The sequence below is a fragment of the Malurus melanocephalus genome, unplaced genomic scaffold (genome assembly GCF_030028575.1).
Source record: "Malurus melanocephalus ecotype Western Australia unplaced genomic scaffold, MMel_1.1 scaffold_465, whole genome shotgun sequence".
In the NCBI taxonomy this organism is placed as follows: domain Eukaryota; kingdom Metazoa; phylum Chordata; class Aves; order Passeriformes; family Maluridae; genus Malurus; species Malurus melanocephalus.
The window spans coordinates 362,303-377,392 of record NW_026623697.1 but is presented as its reverse complement, the minus strand read 5'-3'; the positions used below and the strand labels follow the sequence as shown (position 1 = coordinate 377,392).

General features: G+C 48.9%; 1 protein-coding gene across 1 annotated transcript in view; it reads left to right on the top strand.

The window, feature by feature from the left end:
- Positions 1–5,743: 5,743 nt before the first annotated feature.
- The window catches only part of SEC14L5 (SEC14 like lipid binding 5), a 36,005-nt gene continuing 26,658 nt past the window's right edge, over positions 5,744–15,090 (top strand). The window contains exons 1-2 of the mRNA XM_057380631.1: positions 5,744–5,817; positions 7,646–7,721. Of these exons, the coding sequence (XP_057236614.1) occupies positions 7,659–7,721 (63 nt within the window). The 5' untranslated portion in view covers positions 5,744–5,817; positions 7,646–7,658. The remainder of the gene's footprint in view (positions 5,818–7,645; positions 7,722–15,090) is intronic.

The window sequence follows — 15,090 nt, the reverse complement described above, 5'->3', positions numbered from 1 at the left end:
GTAAATTCTGTAGCAAGAAGATGGAAACAGTGCTTTAGTTTTCCTTCTGTTTTCTCTGAGGAAATTAAACAGTAAATGAGGAACAGGAGAGAAATACAACTTCTTTGAAAAATAAAGTTGCATTGTGAATGGGAAATTCAGGATATTTATAGATAAATACATATTTTTAATATTATGAGTATTTATTTATAAAGTAAATGTAGATATTGCAGGCCTTGGATAACTGTGTGGCTTTTGATGCCAGGTTTTGCTATAAAAGTCTTCAGGAAAACTGCTGCAGCCTTGGGAGCGCTCACATTCAATGGTGGGTTGGTTGTTTTTGAGCAGTATCAGGCCAGTCTCCTCAGTCTGAGATAGCAGAACATTTCAGGAAGTATTGCTGATCAGAAATAGCACTGCAGCTTCCTGAAATGCCACAGCTGGAAGTGACAAGGAGGCAGGAAAAGACAAAGCAGCAGCAAATGTGATGTTAGTTCAATACCATCAGGCAAACAGGCAGCTAGGGAGAACCTGAAAGGAGGTCCTGAAGGTGCAAAACATCCTCCAGCTGGTCTCCCACATCCCTCTCCTGGTGTCACRTGCCCCTCCTGCCCAAGGACCAGCTGCCCAGAACTCTCTGACAATCCAAATTAGGGCAGCATTGGTACCATTTCCTCCACAGAGCCACGGCCTCAAGGACCATCACTGGATGGTGACAAYTCCCCAGCACATGGCCTGACAAACAGGGGCCACTCACCTTGAGCTCCAAAGCTCCCCAGGGTTCACCAAACACTCCACAGATTTTCAGAGCTGGTGGGAGAGGGAGGGGCTGAGAAGTGAGGAGGCATCCCAGTGTCCTTCTCAGCATGGCTTGGCTGGGTGATCACCTTGTACCTTATTAGGGAGTAATGTCTGGGGAATATTTGCTCAAGGTGTGAGTTCACAGGTGTGTAATAAGTCATGTAATAAATTAAACAATACAGTGCAGTGATAGAGTTGAGGGCCGAGGTGAGCAGGTCCCTCCGCTCCTGAAGGGCTGACCCACCCTTCAGGATGAGCAGGATTAGATCGTTCTTGGGAGCTGTGGCTCTGCCTCCTCCAGCCCTGACCAGAGCAGGTTCCTCCTCCTCAAGGGCAGGTGCCAGTTTGGGGAGACTCATGCAGACATGGAATATCCTGAGTTGGAAGGGACCCATCAGGATCACCCAGTCCAACTCCTGGCCTTGCACAGACACCCCAACAATCCCACCCTGTGCCTGAGAGCATTGTCCAAGCACTCCTTGAGCTCTGGCAGGGTTGTTGCTGTGCCCAATCTGTGGGAAGGGGTGAGTTCATCTCCACACACATCCTTAGTTTTTCTCTCCCTCTGCCCTCATGATACCCCGTCTGGAGATGGGTCCGAGTCTGGAGTCCTCAGCACAGGAAGGACATGGAGCTGCTGGAAGAGGCACCAAGATGATCAGAAGAATGGAGCAGCTCTGCTATGACAAAAGGCTGGGAGAGCTGGGGGTGTTCACATGGAGAAGCTCCAGGGAGAGCTCAGAGTCCCTTCCAGTGCCTAAACGGGCTCCAGGAGAGCTGCAGAGGGACTTGGGACAAGGGATGGAGGGACAGGACAAGGGGGAATGGCTTCCCACTGCCAGAGGGCAGGGTTAGGTGGGATATTGAAAAGGAATTTCACCCTGGCACAGCTTTGCCCGCTCCCCTCTCAGGGCCGGGACCCACCCTCCCCTCAGCGAAATGGCGGCGGGGGGAGGAGGGGGCCGCACGTGCGCGGGGGCGGGGCCTGCCCGCGCCCCCCCCCCCGCAGCACAATGGACAGCGCCCTGAGGGGGCGGGGCCGCGCGGGGGCGGGGCGGATGAGGGGCGGGGCCGCGGCAGCCGCGGGAGCCGCCGAGAGCGGGATGGGTCCGGCCGGGCTCCGCCGCGACCGCGGTGAGGAGGAGCGGGACGGGCGGAGGGCACGGGGGAGATGGGATGTGAGATCGGGGATGTGGGTGTGGGATACGGGGGACAGCCGCGGTGGGCAGCGCTCTCCGGGGGATCCTCGCAGCCGCCGTGTGAGGGAGGGGCGGGGGGTGTGAGGCTTTTTCCGCCCCGTGTGCCCGGGCCCTTCGTGAGGCGGCAGAGCGGGGGCGGTGGGTGGGTTTTGGGGCACCGGGAGTCTCTATCCTTCAGCCACGGGAAGCCGAGAGGGAAATTTTGGTCATAGTCGTGTGGGATCAGGGAGGGAGCCGGTGAAGACCCGGGCGATGGGCTCGGACTGGCATGGGAACCCTTCAGGTCTGCGGACAAAATACAGCGATTGTAAAGTTGTTAGGTTTATGTCGTGCCTGAGGCCATGGGACGGACTCTGGCTGAGGGGCGGGCGGGGATGTCTTTAGGTGAGCTGAGCCATGCAGGGGCTGAGAGTGGGACCCCAGCGTGAGCCCGAGCGGCTGCGGACCCCCGGGCACGCCGAGCTCCCGGGGGGCTCGACTTTCAACAAATTTACCCTGAAACTAGCCCTGAAGTATTTGTAAACTCGAAGGGTGACCCTGATCAATGTCTATTAAATGTTGATGGATTTAWCAGGGTGCTCAGAGCAGCTGTGGCTCCCCCATCYTGGAAGTATCCAAGKTGAGATTGGACAGGGCTTCCACTGGTCCAGTGGAAAGTGTCCCTGCCCGTGGCAGAGGGTGGAATGGGATGGACTTTAAGGTCCTTTCCAAACCATTCTGTGATTCCAYGTTTTCAAGTCAGCTTCTAGGTGAAACAAGTATGTTCTCTGGGTCACTYGGCTTAAGTCCTCCAAGAAGTAAAATTGGCTTGTAGATGGTGAGAATGGGCTTGTGTTGATGGCACCACTTATCTGGTGGGGCTGATGACAGCCAGCTTTTGTTGAAAGAAAATACAGCTGCGAATTTCACTCAAGGCAGACTGAAACAGTTTGCTGGTGATTTGTTGCACTGTCAAGTGAGTTGCTGCCTGGGTCTGCTCTTGGTTTACATGTTAAACTGAAGCATGGTGTCCTTGGCACAAGGAGGGTGTGGACTTGTTGAAATAGATCCCGAGGAGGCCACGGAGATGYCCCAAGGGCTGGAGCCCCTCTGCTCTGGAGCCAGGCTGGGAGAGCTGRGRGTGYTCAYCTRRAGAAGGATCCAGGGAGAGCTCAGAGCCCCTTCCAGTGCCTAAACAGGCTCCAGGRGAGCTGSAGAGGGACTKGGGACAAGGGCTRTGAGGTTGATGAGGCTCTTGCACAGGGTGCCCAGAGAAGCTGTGGCTGCCCCTGGATCCCTGGCAGTGYCCAAGGCCAGGCTGGACMGGGCTTRGAGCAACCAGGGACAGTGGAAAGATTCCCTGCCCATRACAGRGGATGGAACAAGACAGGCTTTAAGGTGCCTTCCAACCCAAACCATTCCAGGATTCTGTGTCTCCATTCTAAAATGGTATTTGAGAATTGAACTGTTTCCTGTACTGTAGATGCATAAATGTGGTATGACCTCCTGTGGAGTAGCAAGAGGAATGAGGGGCTTTCCTTGAGGATTGCTTATCTCCTGCTGCAGGCTGGCAGTTATCTGGGAGTTAATGTGTTGCTGTGCATMGGAGTTCTGTGGTGAGAAAATTGCCCTATGAGATGGAGGTGTGGAAGTACTGGGCATGGAGCTTGTTTTSATACACGCATGGAAGAGAATCAGCTCTGAGGGCAGAGTGCTGGACACAGTTCTGTTTCCTTCTTCCCCTCAGCCAAAAAGACTGTTCCTTATTGTGTGCTCAGGAATGTGTGGATGTTGTTGTTTGGATGTTTGTGTTGCTTGTCTTTGGTTTTGATCCATGCCAGGACTCCAGGCACCTCTGCCAGGTGTAGGACCAATGCCCAGCCTCCACCTCAGCACAGTGACCTGCACCCYCTGTGCTGCTTCATGTCCTCCAGAAGTATTTCTCAGGGGGCAGGTTCAAGCCCTGCCTGAGCAGATGTCTGCTTCTAAAAGATAGTAAAGGTTTATTCTGGCACCATTCCACCTTAAGGCTTCCTTGTATCAAGCTTCAAAAGATTTGTTCTTAAGTTCTTAAGTGAAAAAACTCTAACAAATATCCTACAGCTTGGTACTGTGTTATTCTGGCGATAAAGCATCAATTACAATATCTCCCCAAGTGAAAGGCACTCCAGGCTGAGGAAATGTCACACACCTTTCTCTCCACCTTTCACTAGAAGGGGAGAGGAAGGAATACAGCCCTGTAGAGTCCCTCTTTTCTAACTGGAAATATCAGCTTAGCTGGGTGTCACAGCTGGCTTTCATGTGGCGTAATGGTATTTGAGGAAGTCAAGAATCCTGCTATTTTCAGCAGGTCTTTGTCAAAAACAAAACAGAAAAAACCCTGCTCAGTTCTCTTCAAGATGAAAAGCRGCCACCGCAGGTGGGAGAAGTTAATAAAGTCACTTGCTGCCAGTTCCACATCCAAGAGGCAGCTCCAGAGTGGAAAGAGCTGACTGAGTTYTGTGCTTGGATGAGAAGCAGGGGTGGGGGGCTCTGATTCAGGGCTTTCTGGGTATTTAATTACACATTCAGTTTCTGATTGCTGACCATCTGGCTGTGTTCTGTCAGGTAAGCTGCTCCTACAAACAGTGGAATAGAAGTCAGGCATATGGAAAATCCCTCAGGTGCACAGTGGCTGATTACAGATGAGAAGGAAACACCCAGTTAATGTCACTGCCTGTCCCTTTGCTGTGTGTWGTGATGTGTGTTCCTCGTGGGAGCCCTCACAGACCTGGCTCAGGTGTTGGGGGAGCTTTGCACACTGTGAGTGCACCACTGCTTCTTCAAAATCTATTTCTCTGCAATGAATCTGTTTCTCCCAGAGTTGCAGCGTGTGCCTTCAGGGGTCCATATCCCTCCTGTTCCCACCTCCTCGGCTGGAACACCCAGCAGGTGCATCTCAAGCTTGTAATGAGCTCTCTCTGCTTCGCTCACAGGGGAGTTGCTGTGTGGGCTAGAGCAAAAGGGGTGCCCAGGGAGCTGGGGCTCTCAGGGCTCAGTGCTGKTGGCACAGTGTGTCACAGGATGCTTTGTGAAATGTGATGGCTGCTGCTGTTTTCTGTGCTCAGTTTGCAAGAATTGAAATACTTTTAATATCTGTTTGGGATTGCCTACTTTTAATATCTGTTAGGGTTGTTATTATTGGATTGTTGTTATTAGCTAGATTTGTTGCTTCAATGCATTGACAGCTCCAACCTCTGAGCTTTTATCAACTACTCTGGGCTTGGCCAACTGGAATCGAGCCTCTTTCCTGGTGTTTCCCCATGGGTGCTCCAATGTGGCTCCCTCCACCTGTGGATTGGGATTCAGTGGATCACTGCTCTGYACCTGAGGTGTCTTTCCTAATACACGTTTTCAGCAGATGCAAATAGGAGGTCAAGCAGGGAGCCTGGGCCACTGCAGAGCTGGATGGATGTTTGAGGAGCAGACATGCTATCTTGTTGGGTGGTTTCTTTCTGGTGGTTGAACATATCCCTTTGTAATTTGAGTGTAACACAAGGTGACTTTAAAAACACGTGTGGGTTTGGTGCTAAAGCCCTGGGAAGATGCAGGTCTTGAGTTAATACAGCCCAGATGCCCAATGGTAACACCTGAGACTCCTTGTCCTTATCAGTGCTAATCATCATYTGCAGCTGGAGGCACCGTGTAGCCACCTTTCACTGCCTTTTCTGATGCTTTTTTTCTTTTTCTTTTTTTTTCAGGAATTATAGCAGGAGCCCCCGTTGCTTTGAGAAGCACAATGACCATCTCCCAGCTCTGTTTGGAGGAGAGGGTGTAGAAGGTCTGCTGCAACTGCACTCCCCCGAGGTTTCTTGGGCAGGTGTGAGTTATCAGCTGTCATTTTTCCACATCTTCCTGTGGGTGTAATAGTCACTGGCTCTTTTTCCCAGCCTCCCCTCAGCTGGAAAAGTACAGGGGCCATAAACCCAGAGCAGTCAGGTCCAGCAGCTGCCAGGGAGCACCAGGTCTGTCCAAGCARCACAGTTAAGTCTGCTGAGCTACAGCTTGTGCCATCCCGCAGTTCCATGGCTGGTGACTTAATTTCTGGGTTGTGGGTGATTCTAGACGGCTCTGTCCTGAGCTTTCCTGCTCTGGAGGTTCCTGACCTTCTGCAGAGGTGCAGGGATTCCTGCTGTAGGATGTGAGGTCAGAATAAGCAAGATCCCAGCTCAGTGCGCTTGACGAGGCTTCTCCCGCTCTATTTGTGTTCTCAGGGAGGATCCCGCCCAGCCTAATCATGTGACAGGTCGTGTTCCAAGGTGCCCTGTGCTCTTGGCTCGGGTATCTGATACCTGATATCAGCCTAGGCTTCCTGGGGTGTGCTTGTCCTGCTCCTCTCGCTGCACTCAGGTTGGATGCTCTGCTGGTAGGTTCTCTCTGCACTGACTGGCTTGGCATGGACTGGTTTTAGCACCAGTGGCACTGAGAGATCCAGTGAGTCCTGACCTTTGCTCCTTGGGTGATGTGATCCTCTGAAGAGGAACTGTATGATCTCTGGACTCTATTTCTCCAAAATTCCCCCATTCTCAGGTACTCAAACTTTTAAAGTCCTTTCCCMCTCTCCCTTAGATTTTACAGTGTGATGGAATTTTGCAGCAGTTTTTGAGGGCAAATCTATTTCCTATCCATGGTTCACSTCCGGTTTTGGGCTGAAAATGTCAGGGATATGTTGTCTGAGTGCTCTGACTGTTGAGTTCAACGCTAYACTGCGTCATGTTGCCGATGGCTGTGTCTGCTCAGCAGTGGAATTCGAGTGGGGTGGAATGAGCACAGTGCCTCCAACCAGCCAGCCAGCCTTTTGTGTCCCTGATGTTCATGGACAGTATTAGGAGCAGTACAAAGGAATTCCTAAAGRAATTGTAGAAAGCAACCTAATAACCCTTTTTAAAATGGTTTGTGGACTTCCCATCAGGTGCTTCCTGATGCATGTTGGAGGGTTAAAACCCTGGCAGGAGAGTCTGARGGAGGAATCGTGATGAGAACAGTGAGAGGTGGCTGGGAGCAGGGAAATGCTGAGGACGGGGTTGTTCCTGTTSCCTGCAGTTCTTGCCTCAGTTCAGCTGGAACAGTGGGCATCCAGGCAGTGGGATGTGATTGCCAGTTTAGCATCAGGCATGTTCTTTCAGCATACTGTTTCCTTTTCCTTCCTTTCAGTGGGCTAAAACAACTGAATCCTACTTTGTGCACAAAAGCATTTAAAACACTGAGCTATGGGAAGCTGTGGAAGCTTTCATCAAGGAGGATTTTTCCTAGTGATTAGAAATGTAATGTAGAAAAGGGGGATAGGGGGAAGAATTGCCATGTAAGCTCTGTAAGGCTTCTTCTCCTGAGTGTGATTTATTCTGCCTTTACATCTCTGTATTGTGCTTTAATTATCATGAGTTTTGTTGGAGCTCCATGTTGAATTTACTGCAGTAGTGTTGGGAAGCAGCACAGGATGGACAGGAGGACACAGCACTGAACTGGGACTGCAAAGACTTGCCTCTGTCTCTATCACTTACTAACAGAATAGTCTACCAAATAAATCTCCTTCTCTCTATTTGTAAGAAGCAGTTACAGCTTCTAGTAAGGTCTGTAAAAATTGCACAGAATGCATTGCACTGTTTGGCATGGGGGATCTAAAATGTTCCAATTTCTTTCTATTACAGGTGTGTGGTAAAAATGGTGCAGAAATACCAGTCCCCAGTGCGAGTCTACAAATACCCTTTTGAGCTCGTCATGGCAGTGAGTAACACTCAGCAATTTTCTTGCTCCAGCTGCTGAGGGCCAGTGGGAGGTGGGGACTGCGGGTCTGGCTGGATGGCTGTGACAGCCCCACTGCAGGAACAGAGCCTCAGCYCTCCTCCTCCACTTTTCCATGAAAAATAAGGATCAATATCTCAGCATTAAGAATGGTGGTTTAGTTGTTAGAAGGGGGAAAAAAAAAACCAAGAAAATCCAACCTTCTTAATTATTCTTTGACAAGGAAGGAAAAAAAATTGACATTGTTAGGCAGGGTCAGTTTGTGGCCAGACACCTTCTTTGCCATATCACCAAGTGCCACTCAGTTCAAAATCTATCCAGATGTGATCCCAATCAGCACTGTAGTATGAATGTATCTACAATTGGATTCTGAATCATACTGAGATTTTTTATTTGGTTAAAAGCTGTGAAACTTTGCAAAATTTCTTCTGTATTTTCTTCCTGGTCCTCTCTTATTGAACTGCTGGGAGATCTCTCTCCAAATCTTGTGATTTCCACTAGGAGCTTGAGGGCTGTCATTGAAATTCATTCACTGCTGATGCAGAAAGCTTCTGTTGACCATGGGAGCTGCTTTAGGCAGAGTTTCTTTGTGATATTCTGGACTTTGTCATAGCTAGGTGCGAGTCAAATACCCTTCTCAAAGGTTTGCTGCTGCATTTCAAGGGCAGCCCTAAGCATTTGGGCATTGTTAGAGGAGCTTGCTTGCAAGGCTTGGGCATTTCAGTCAGCTTACTGGGATCTTGCTGGGCATTTCAGTCAGCTGTAGGGATCCCCAGGCTTGGTATTTGCTGCTTTTGCTGCTTCCATTGCCTGTTCCCAGTTTCTTTAGTTTATGGGAGGCCAGGAATGAAGATGGAAAGCTGCAGGCATTGCAGGCAGTTGACAGGGTATCCATGAGTGGAAGGGAGGRCCTCTATTAGAGTTCCCCTTGACAGTGGCCTCTTCAGGATTCCTGAGAAATTATTGCCTTAAGATTTGTTTCATCCAAAACAGCCTCCAGTCTTTCATTCCAAGAGTTAAAACTGGGGGAAAGAGTTTGAATAATGGACCCCAGAGGCAGCAGCAGCTGAGAGTGGTTGCTGTTCACTTTGCTCTTTGATATCCAAATGAACAGTGCTTTTGCTGACAATCAAGCTCCCTCCCAAATCCACCCTTTCTTTCCCCCAGTCTTACCCAAATTTCTGCTGTTGGTTAAGAGCTAAACCAGAAAAATGTGCCACAGAAGTGCACTGAGCAGTCTAGGCCTGATGTTTGTGGCAGTGAAGCTTTCCTGGCTGTGCTCTTTGCTCTGTCGGTGCATCCTGTGTGAGAATAAGACACAAATACCTGATGAAGATACTGGGAGCCTTTGCTCCATGCACACCTCTCCASATCCCTATTGTCTCTATTAGCAGGATAAAGCTCCCACCAGATGCTCCTCAATCGATTGGYTGCTAATAGAGGAGGGCTGCCTTGAGACAAATCCTTTGTAATCTGGTTAGCATATGCCTAWCTGGGCTGGGGGTTTAATTTTCAAGTGGATTGGTTTTATTTGYTTTGGGTTTTTCAGCATTACAGAACTTAAAATTTCCTGGGAATTGAGGGCTGGGACTGTAAATGTCATCTTTTAGTTGATCAGCAAATCTTAGCAAAGTTAATAGTCCTCTTTCTTACGAAGAAGTTCCTTTTCCAGGGTCACCCAGATGAGTAAGCAGCTGAATATAGACCCCTTAGTCCCACCCTGATGTGCTGTGCAAATCCTGTGTTCACAGCAGGATGTGCTGTTTGAAAGCAGCGTTTGGATTATCTGGTGGTGCTCCGTGCAGGCTGAGCTGGCTGCAGACTCGGTTAGCACTGTTGCTGTGCTCAGATGCTGCTCCCGTTGTGTGGAGGCAGCGTGGATCTCACGGATCTCACAGAGCTGTCAGGTACCAGCTGTCAGTTGCTGGAAGTTTTGCAGGGAAGAGTGGGTGTGCAGTGAAGYTGTTTTGCTCCTCAGCACGTGGCATTGCTGGTAATCTCCTTCACCATAAATCTGACAGCAGCTTCCTCAGCACTGATACTCAGCTGCTTTCATCTTTTTCCCTCAAATGCTGTGTGGGAACCTTTGGAACACTCAGGCTGTGGTAAGAAAGGAGAGGTCACAGCGGTGACCCTAAGACACCCCCATGTTTTACAGATCTCTGTGCACCTTCAGYCTGATACATTTGTGCTTAATTCCTCATTGGATCATCCCTCACAGCACAGCCTGAGCAGAGCACAGGAAGTAAATTGGGAAGAGGMTTTTTCCCTCAGAACCTCCAGTGTTTGGACCCTACTATAGAAAGCAGTGGGTGTGCTTTGCTTGCATGAGAGAGTCTGAGAAATAGAGTTGTCACAGCCAAATCTGGCAAGCAATTCCTTGTTTGCTGGCCTGGCTCACACACGTGGTGTTTCCCAGGCCCTTTGCTGAGCCCACTCTCAGGAACAGGAGTTCTCCTTGGACTTGTGGAGAGGCTGTGCTTGTGCTGCTCATCCTGGGGCTGTGTTCCAGGGGATGAGCTGGGGCTTTTCCYGTTGATACCTTTGTTACTGTGTGTCAGGGTAATTGTGTCTGGATTTACACTCTGCTGCTTGCTAATGCTCCTGCAGCTTGGGTTGGAGTTTACAGGCAGGAGATTTGATGTGTGTTCCAAGTCCTTGGAAGGACATTCATCTTCTTGCTCTCTTTGCTAGTCCTGTGCATCTGAGGAAGTAAAAAGTAATCAGCCTATCAAGTCTTTTCTTGTCATTTGGGAGTTCTGATTTTTTTTTTCTTTTTTCTTGTCCTTCCTTCTGAAAAAGATTTAAACAAAGGGTGGCTTTTCCACACCTGTCCAAGGTCACTGTACTCATTTCCACCTGCTTTCTTCTTARCTTGGATTCACATTAATGGATCAAAAGTATTATGCTCTTCAAACACATATTCAGTGYCTGACACCTTTATCCCTTATACTTGAAAAAAACCTTGACTTCTGTTATGCTTTGTTATCTTGACATTTTTTTCTTTTCCATTTTATCTCTTTTTTGTGTGTGTCTTCTTTTAAATGGAGCTGTTCCTCCAAAGGATTGTCCATGCCTCTCTGGGTCTGATCTTGTCTTCCCTTCAATTAGATCAGCAGATTTGACATTGCATGTCTTCTAATTTTATCTTACAGCCAAGAAAATTCCCAAGTATAAAATAACTTTTCATTTCTTCTGTCGTAGTTAGAAAGCTGAAAGAGATTTTTAAAAAATGTTATAAGGAACAATAAATCCAGAAGGAGATGTGCCTCTGCCACATATGAGTGATATAAATATTTGTGAGCCTTCTCTGATGTTTTGGGGATGAGATTTTGGTTTGGGTGAGCGAGTCCAACATGCAGGAAACAGAGCTGAGAGAGAGATTGCATACTTGATGTTATTTGCAATGAATTATTAGGTTAGATGAGATAGCTTTAGCTGGAGGGTTTCAGCTTTGAACATGGTAGGGAGTTGTGTTCCYGTTATTTTTAGTAGTGCCTTAGCCCTTCACACTCACGGTTGACATCGGCCGTTTTCACACACCTCATAGGGTTTATAGGATTAAGTCTGTAAAGCTACAGGTGTGGAATAACCCCCCAGAGACCTTGCAGGGTCCCTTCTGTATGGGATGGAGAATTAAAATTGCTGTGGTGGTGGTGCAAATGAGAAATCCCTGACAACACTTGTCAATGGTTTGCTCCTCTTGCCACAGTGCACTTCATGCTCAGTTCTTGCTGCTGCTCAGAGCAGTTTATGGTTTCTGCTGCAAGAGAATGATCCCTGCACTGCTGTATAAAAATAAGTCRTGATTTTGGAAAAAGAGAACAAAGCTCAGGCATTGGGAGGTTTGCAGGAGCATCAGCTCCCGTTGCCTGTGCAGTTGTACTCCGTGCTTGARACAAAACTGCCGTGGAGCCCCACATGTGCCTGATGTGAGTCAGTGCTGCTTTCTGCTTGACCTCATTTCTTGGTGCTGCCCACGGCATGTGCTGACACATATCTGAGCAGCTGGGAACCCGAGCTCTTGGACACACACACATGAGGAGCATTGCTGTGTGTTTCTGTGCTGGCTGAGTGCTGCTCATCAGGGMAGGGCAAGGCAATTCTGCTCCTGCAGTAGGATTGGGTGGGGGTGGCTCCTCTGGGGGCACCTCTTTGGTGTGGGGGTGTTTCTTATCTCCAGCATCACTCAGAGTCTTTGAGAGACCTGTGGCAGCTCATGAATTCCCTGAGTCTGCAGGTAAAAGCTGCATCACCTGAGCCCCTGGCCTGCACTTCCTAGCAGCTCCCTGGCTTCCTGGTTTTAGTGGCAATTCAGTGTTCACTGAATCAAGTGAACAAGTTTGGCTTGGAAGGGACCTTAAAGCCCATCTCATTCCACCCCGTGCCATGGGCAGGGACACCTTCCACTATCCAGAGTGCTCCAAGCCCTGTCCAGCCTGGCCTTGGACACTGCCAGGGATCCAGGGGCAGCCACAGCTTCTCTGGGCACCCTGTGCCAGGGTCTCCCCCCACAGAGAAAATTTCTCCCCAATATCCCATCCCTACMCCCCCAATGTGAAYCTTTCCCCTTGTCCTGTCCCTCCAACCCTTCTCSAAAGTCCCTCTCCAGATTTGTTGTTGGCCTCCAATATTCTTTACTCTTAGTTGATCTGCAGTTTTTTATTTCACAGGTAAGACAAAGGAGGAAGTTMACAGTGGATGCCTCTATTTCAGCTCAGTACAGTTTGAGTGTCAGAAGCTCTAACAAGCTGAGTGACAAATTTAAATCCRGCTACAAATGCTGCAGGTTTATTTAGAGTCATAAATTATTTATCATGTAGTAAGCAGCAGAAATATTACTTCTCCATCATCTTTACTCTCTCATCCTGTGCAAAGGGTCATACCCATGAAAAGCAAATATCCATGGTGCCGGTGTGAGATGTCTTTCTCTCGTGCCTGACCCTCAGGAGTGGTCCTGATGATTGTCACTGGATCTGGCAGTGACCCTCACTGCTGCCCCTCARTCATCAGCCTCCTCTGCACACACTCAAAAAGCTGCTTTGCAGCCCCTGAAGTTTTGCTCCTTTCCAGCAGTTGAGGATCTGGCCCAGGGTTACATGCAAGAGTCAACCATCCACGACAACTCAAAATGCATCACTCATTTCACAACCATCCCCACATTCTTTTGTGTCACCAGTGTTAGGAGGTTTGCAGATTAAGGCTAATTGAAAACAGCTCCTTGCTGGTTTGGCTGTCAGGCTACAGAAGAGGCTCTGACTGCTGGAGTTCAGGTCCTGACAGCCAGAACTGCTTTCCATACACTTTTTCAAACTTACTTTCCTTTTCGGCGTCAACATGCAGTGCGTTAAAGTTGTTAGATTTTAAGCAGCTTTATTTAATGACTTCTTCCTGTTGCTTTTAGCAGATTGAGTGTATAAAGAGACTGCTTAAATCCTGATGTGTTKGGTGTGCTCTCCTCCCTAATGCTGGGGTGTCTTAAAGAGTTTGATATTTCACTGGCTGATGCAGCGATGGTTTTGCAGCAGAACCTCTGAGCCCCCTTTTGCTAATTACCACCCAAACATCTTGGGRTGTGCATTGGTAACAGATAAATGGTGTGAGAGCAGTGCAATGCACAAGCAAGCTGATGTCTAGCAAGGATCACATCAGCTCTGCAGGTTTGTTGAGAGTGACAGTTCAATGTGTATGCTCACAGCCCAGCCAGGTCTCCAAGGCTGCTCCTGTCTCACTGCATACGTGCTGCAGATGGGCTGCCAGGTCACCTGTAGTGCCATGTCCATGTTCACAGAGGACACTTTGGGGGGTTCTATGCTGAGTTGTAATTACAGACTGGAATATCCCCATCTGCAGCTCCAGGTTGTTGCCACTATTCTGGTATCATCGCTGCCTGGTTTTAAATAAAGAAAAGTTGAGTCTTAACTAAAATATTTGATGCTGGCTCATAGCCTGTCCTTTCAAGTGTGTGCTCTGGAGCCAGGAGATCATTTGCTGCAGGGAAGCAGAGTGGTTCCTGGCAGCTGTAATCCTCAGAAGCAGCAGTGAAGGCGCCAAGGGCTCTGTGGAGCAGGCAGAGAGGTTGGAAAGGAGCTCGCAGGGCAGCAGCTGCAGGAGTGCCAGGGGAGAGGATCCTGCTGTCCACTGTGTCCCTGAGTGGCTGCAGATGGCACAGGGAAGAGCTTTGCAGTGTGTCTAGTGCTTGGAGCTCCTTTGGAGCTGCTGTGCTGCAGGTAATGGCACAGCTTTTGGACACTGCCTAAAATGGTATTGCTGGGTGGCAGGACACTGGTGATGGAGGGAGAATGAATGTGAAGGGGGAAAAATGCTTCAAAACAAGTGTTCTTTGGTCTTCAATCCATGCCACGTATGACATGAAATGTCTTAATAATAACCTAAACAGTACTTGAAAACCTCCTGCAAAGTAGGATCTGTTCTCTGTTATGTTATAGATTTGTTACTGGTATATAGATTGTTAAGCATATAGAATTTGCCTCTTGACCAGTCCTCCCTGGATGTGGGYGGTCTGTCTGCAGCCATGAGCTGTGCCAGGTACTTTAAGGAAGACAGCTTCCCCTGTCCCTGCTTTTTTGCCACGTTTTGAAGGTGAGTTTGCTGTGACTGCCAGGAGCTGCTGGGTTAACATTTTATGCACTTAGAGATAATCTAGTGTTGACTCAAGACATGATGCTTCAGTGTGACTTGAAGGTTTGAAACCCTGCTGTCAAGATACACTAAAAATATCCTATCATCTTCCTGCTGAGCAGTGTTTGGCACCAGGAGCCTGGGAGTGATGCTCTGTGTCAGCAGGGCTGGCTCTGCACTGGGGTGCTCAGCCCCGGGCCCTGCCACCTCCTCCCCTGGCATTAAGCAGGTTGAGAGTGAGGAATAGTTGGGAAAGAGCTGACATCTCTCCTGGGATTKTGGCGTGGGATGTTTCCTCTCAAGCAGGTTGAAAGTGTTTGGTGAGTGCTGTTTGTCACAGCTSCTGGATGATGGAAGAGCTGCTTTTTGGAAGGAACTGATGGAAGAGCTGCTTATTCATTGGGAATTCTGGAGAACTGCTGGCAACMTCTGCACATCAGGCTCAGTGCATTTTGTGGGGATTACAGAGGTCTCTGAGAGCTTTGCTTTGCCACTGCTCCGACTCCATTTACTGGGCAGGATGGTSCTGGCAGCATGTGGACTGGAGAAGATTTGCACTAATTCCAAAAGTCTGTACAGGTTTAATCACCTTCTCCTGCTGCTTTTTCCTTGGAAGATGGGTCTCAAGCTTAGTCTTGTGGGTGCAGTCTGGTGCAGGGATGGCTGAGTTATGAAGGGAGCTCCAGTTCAGTGCCACAGCACAAGGAAA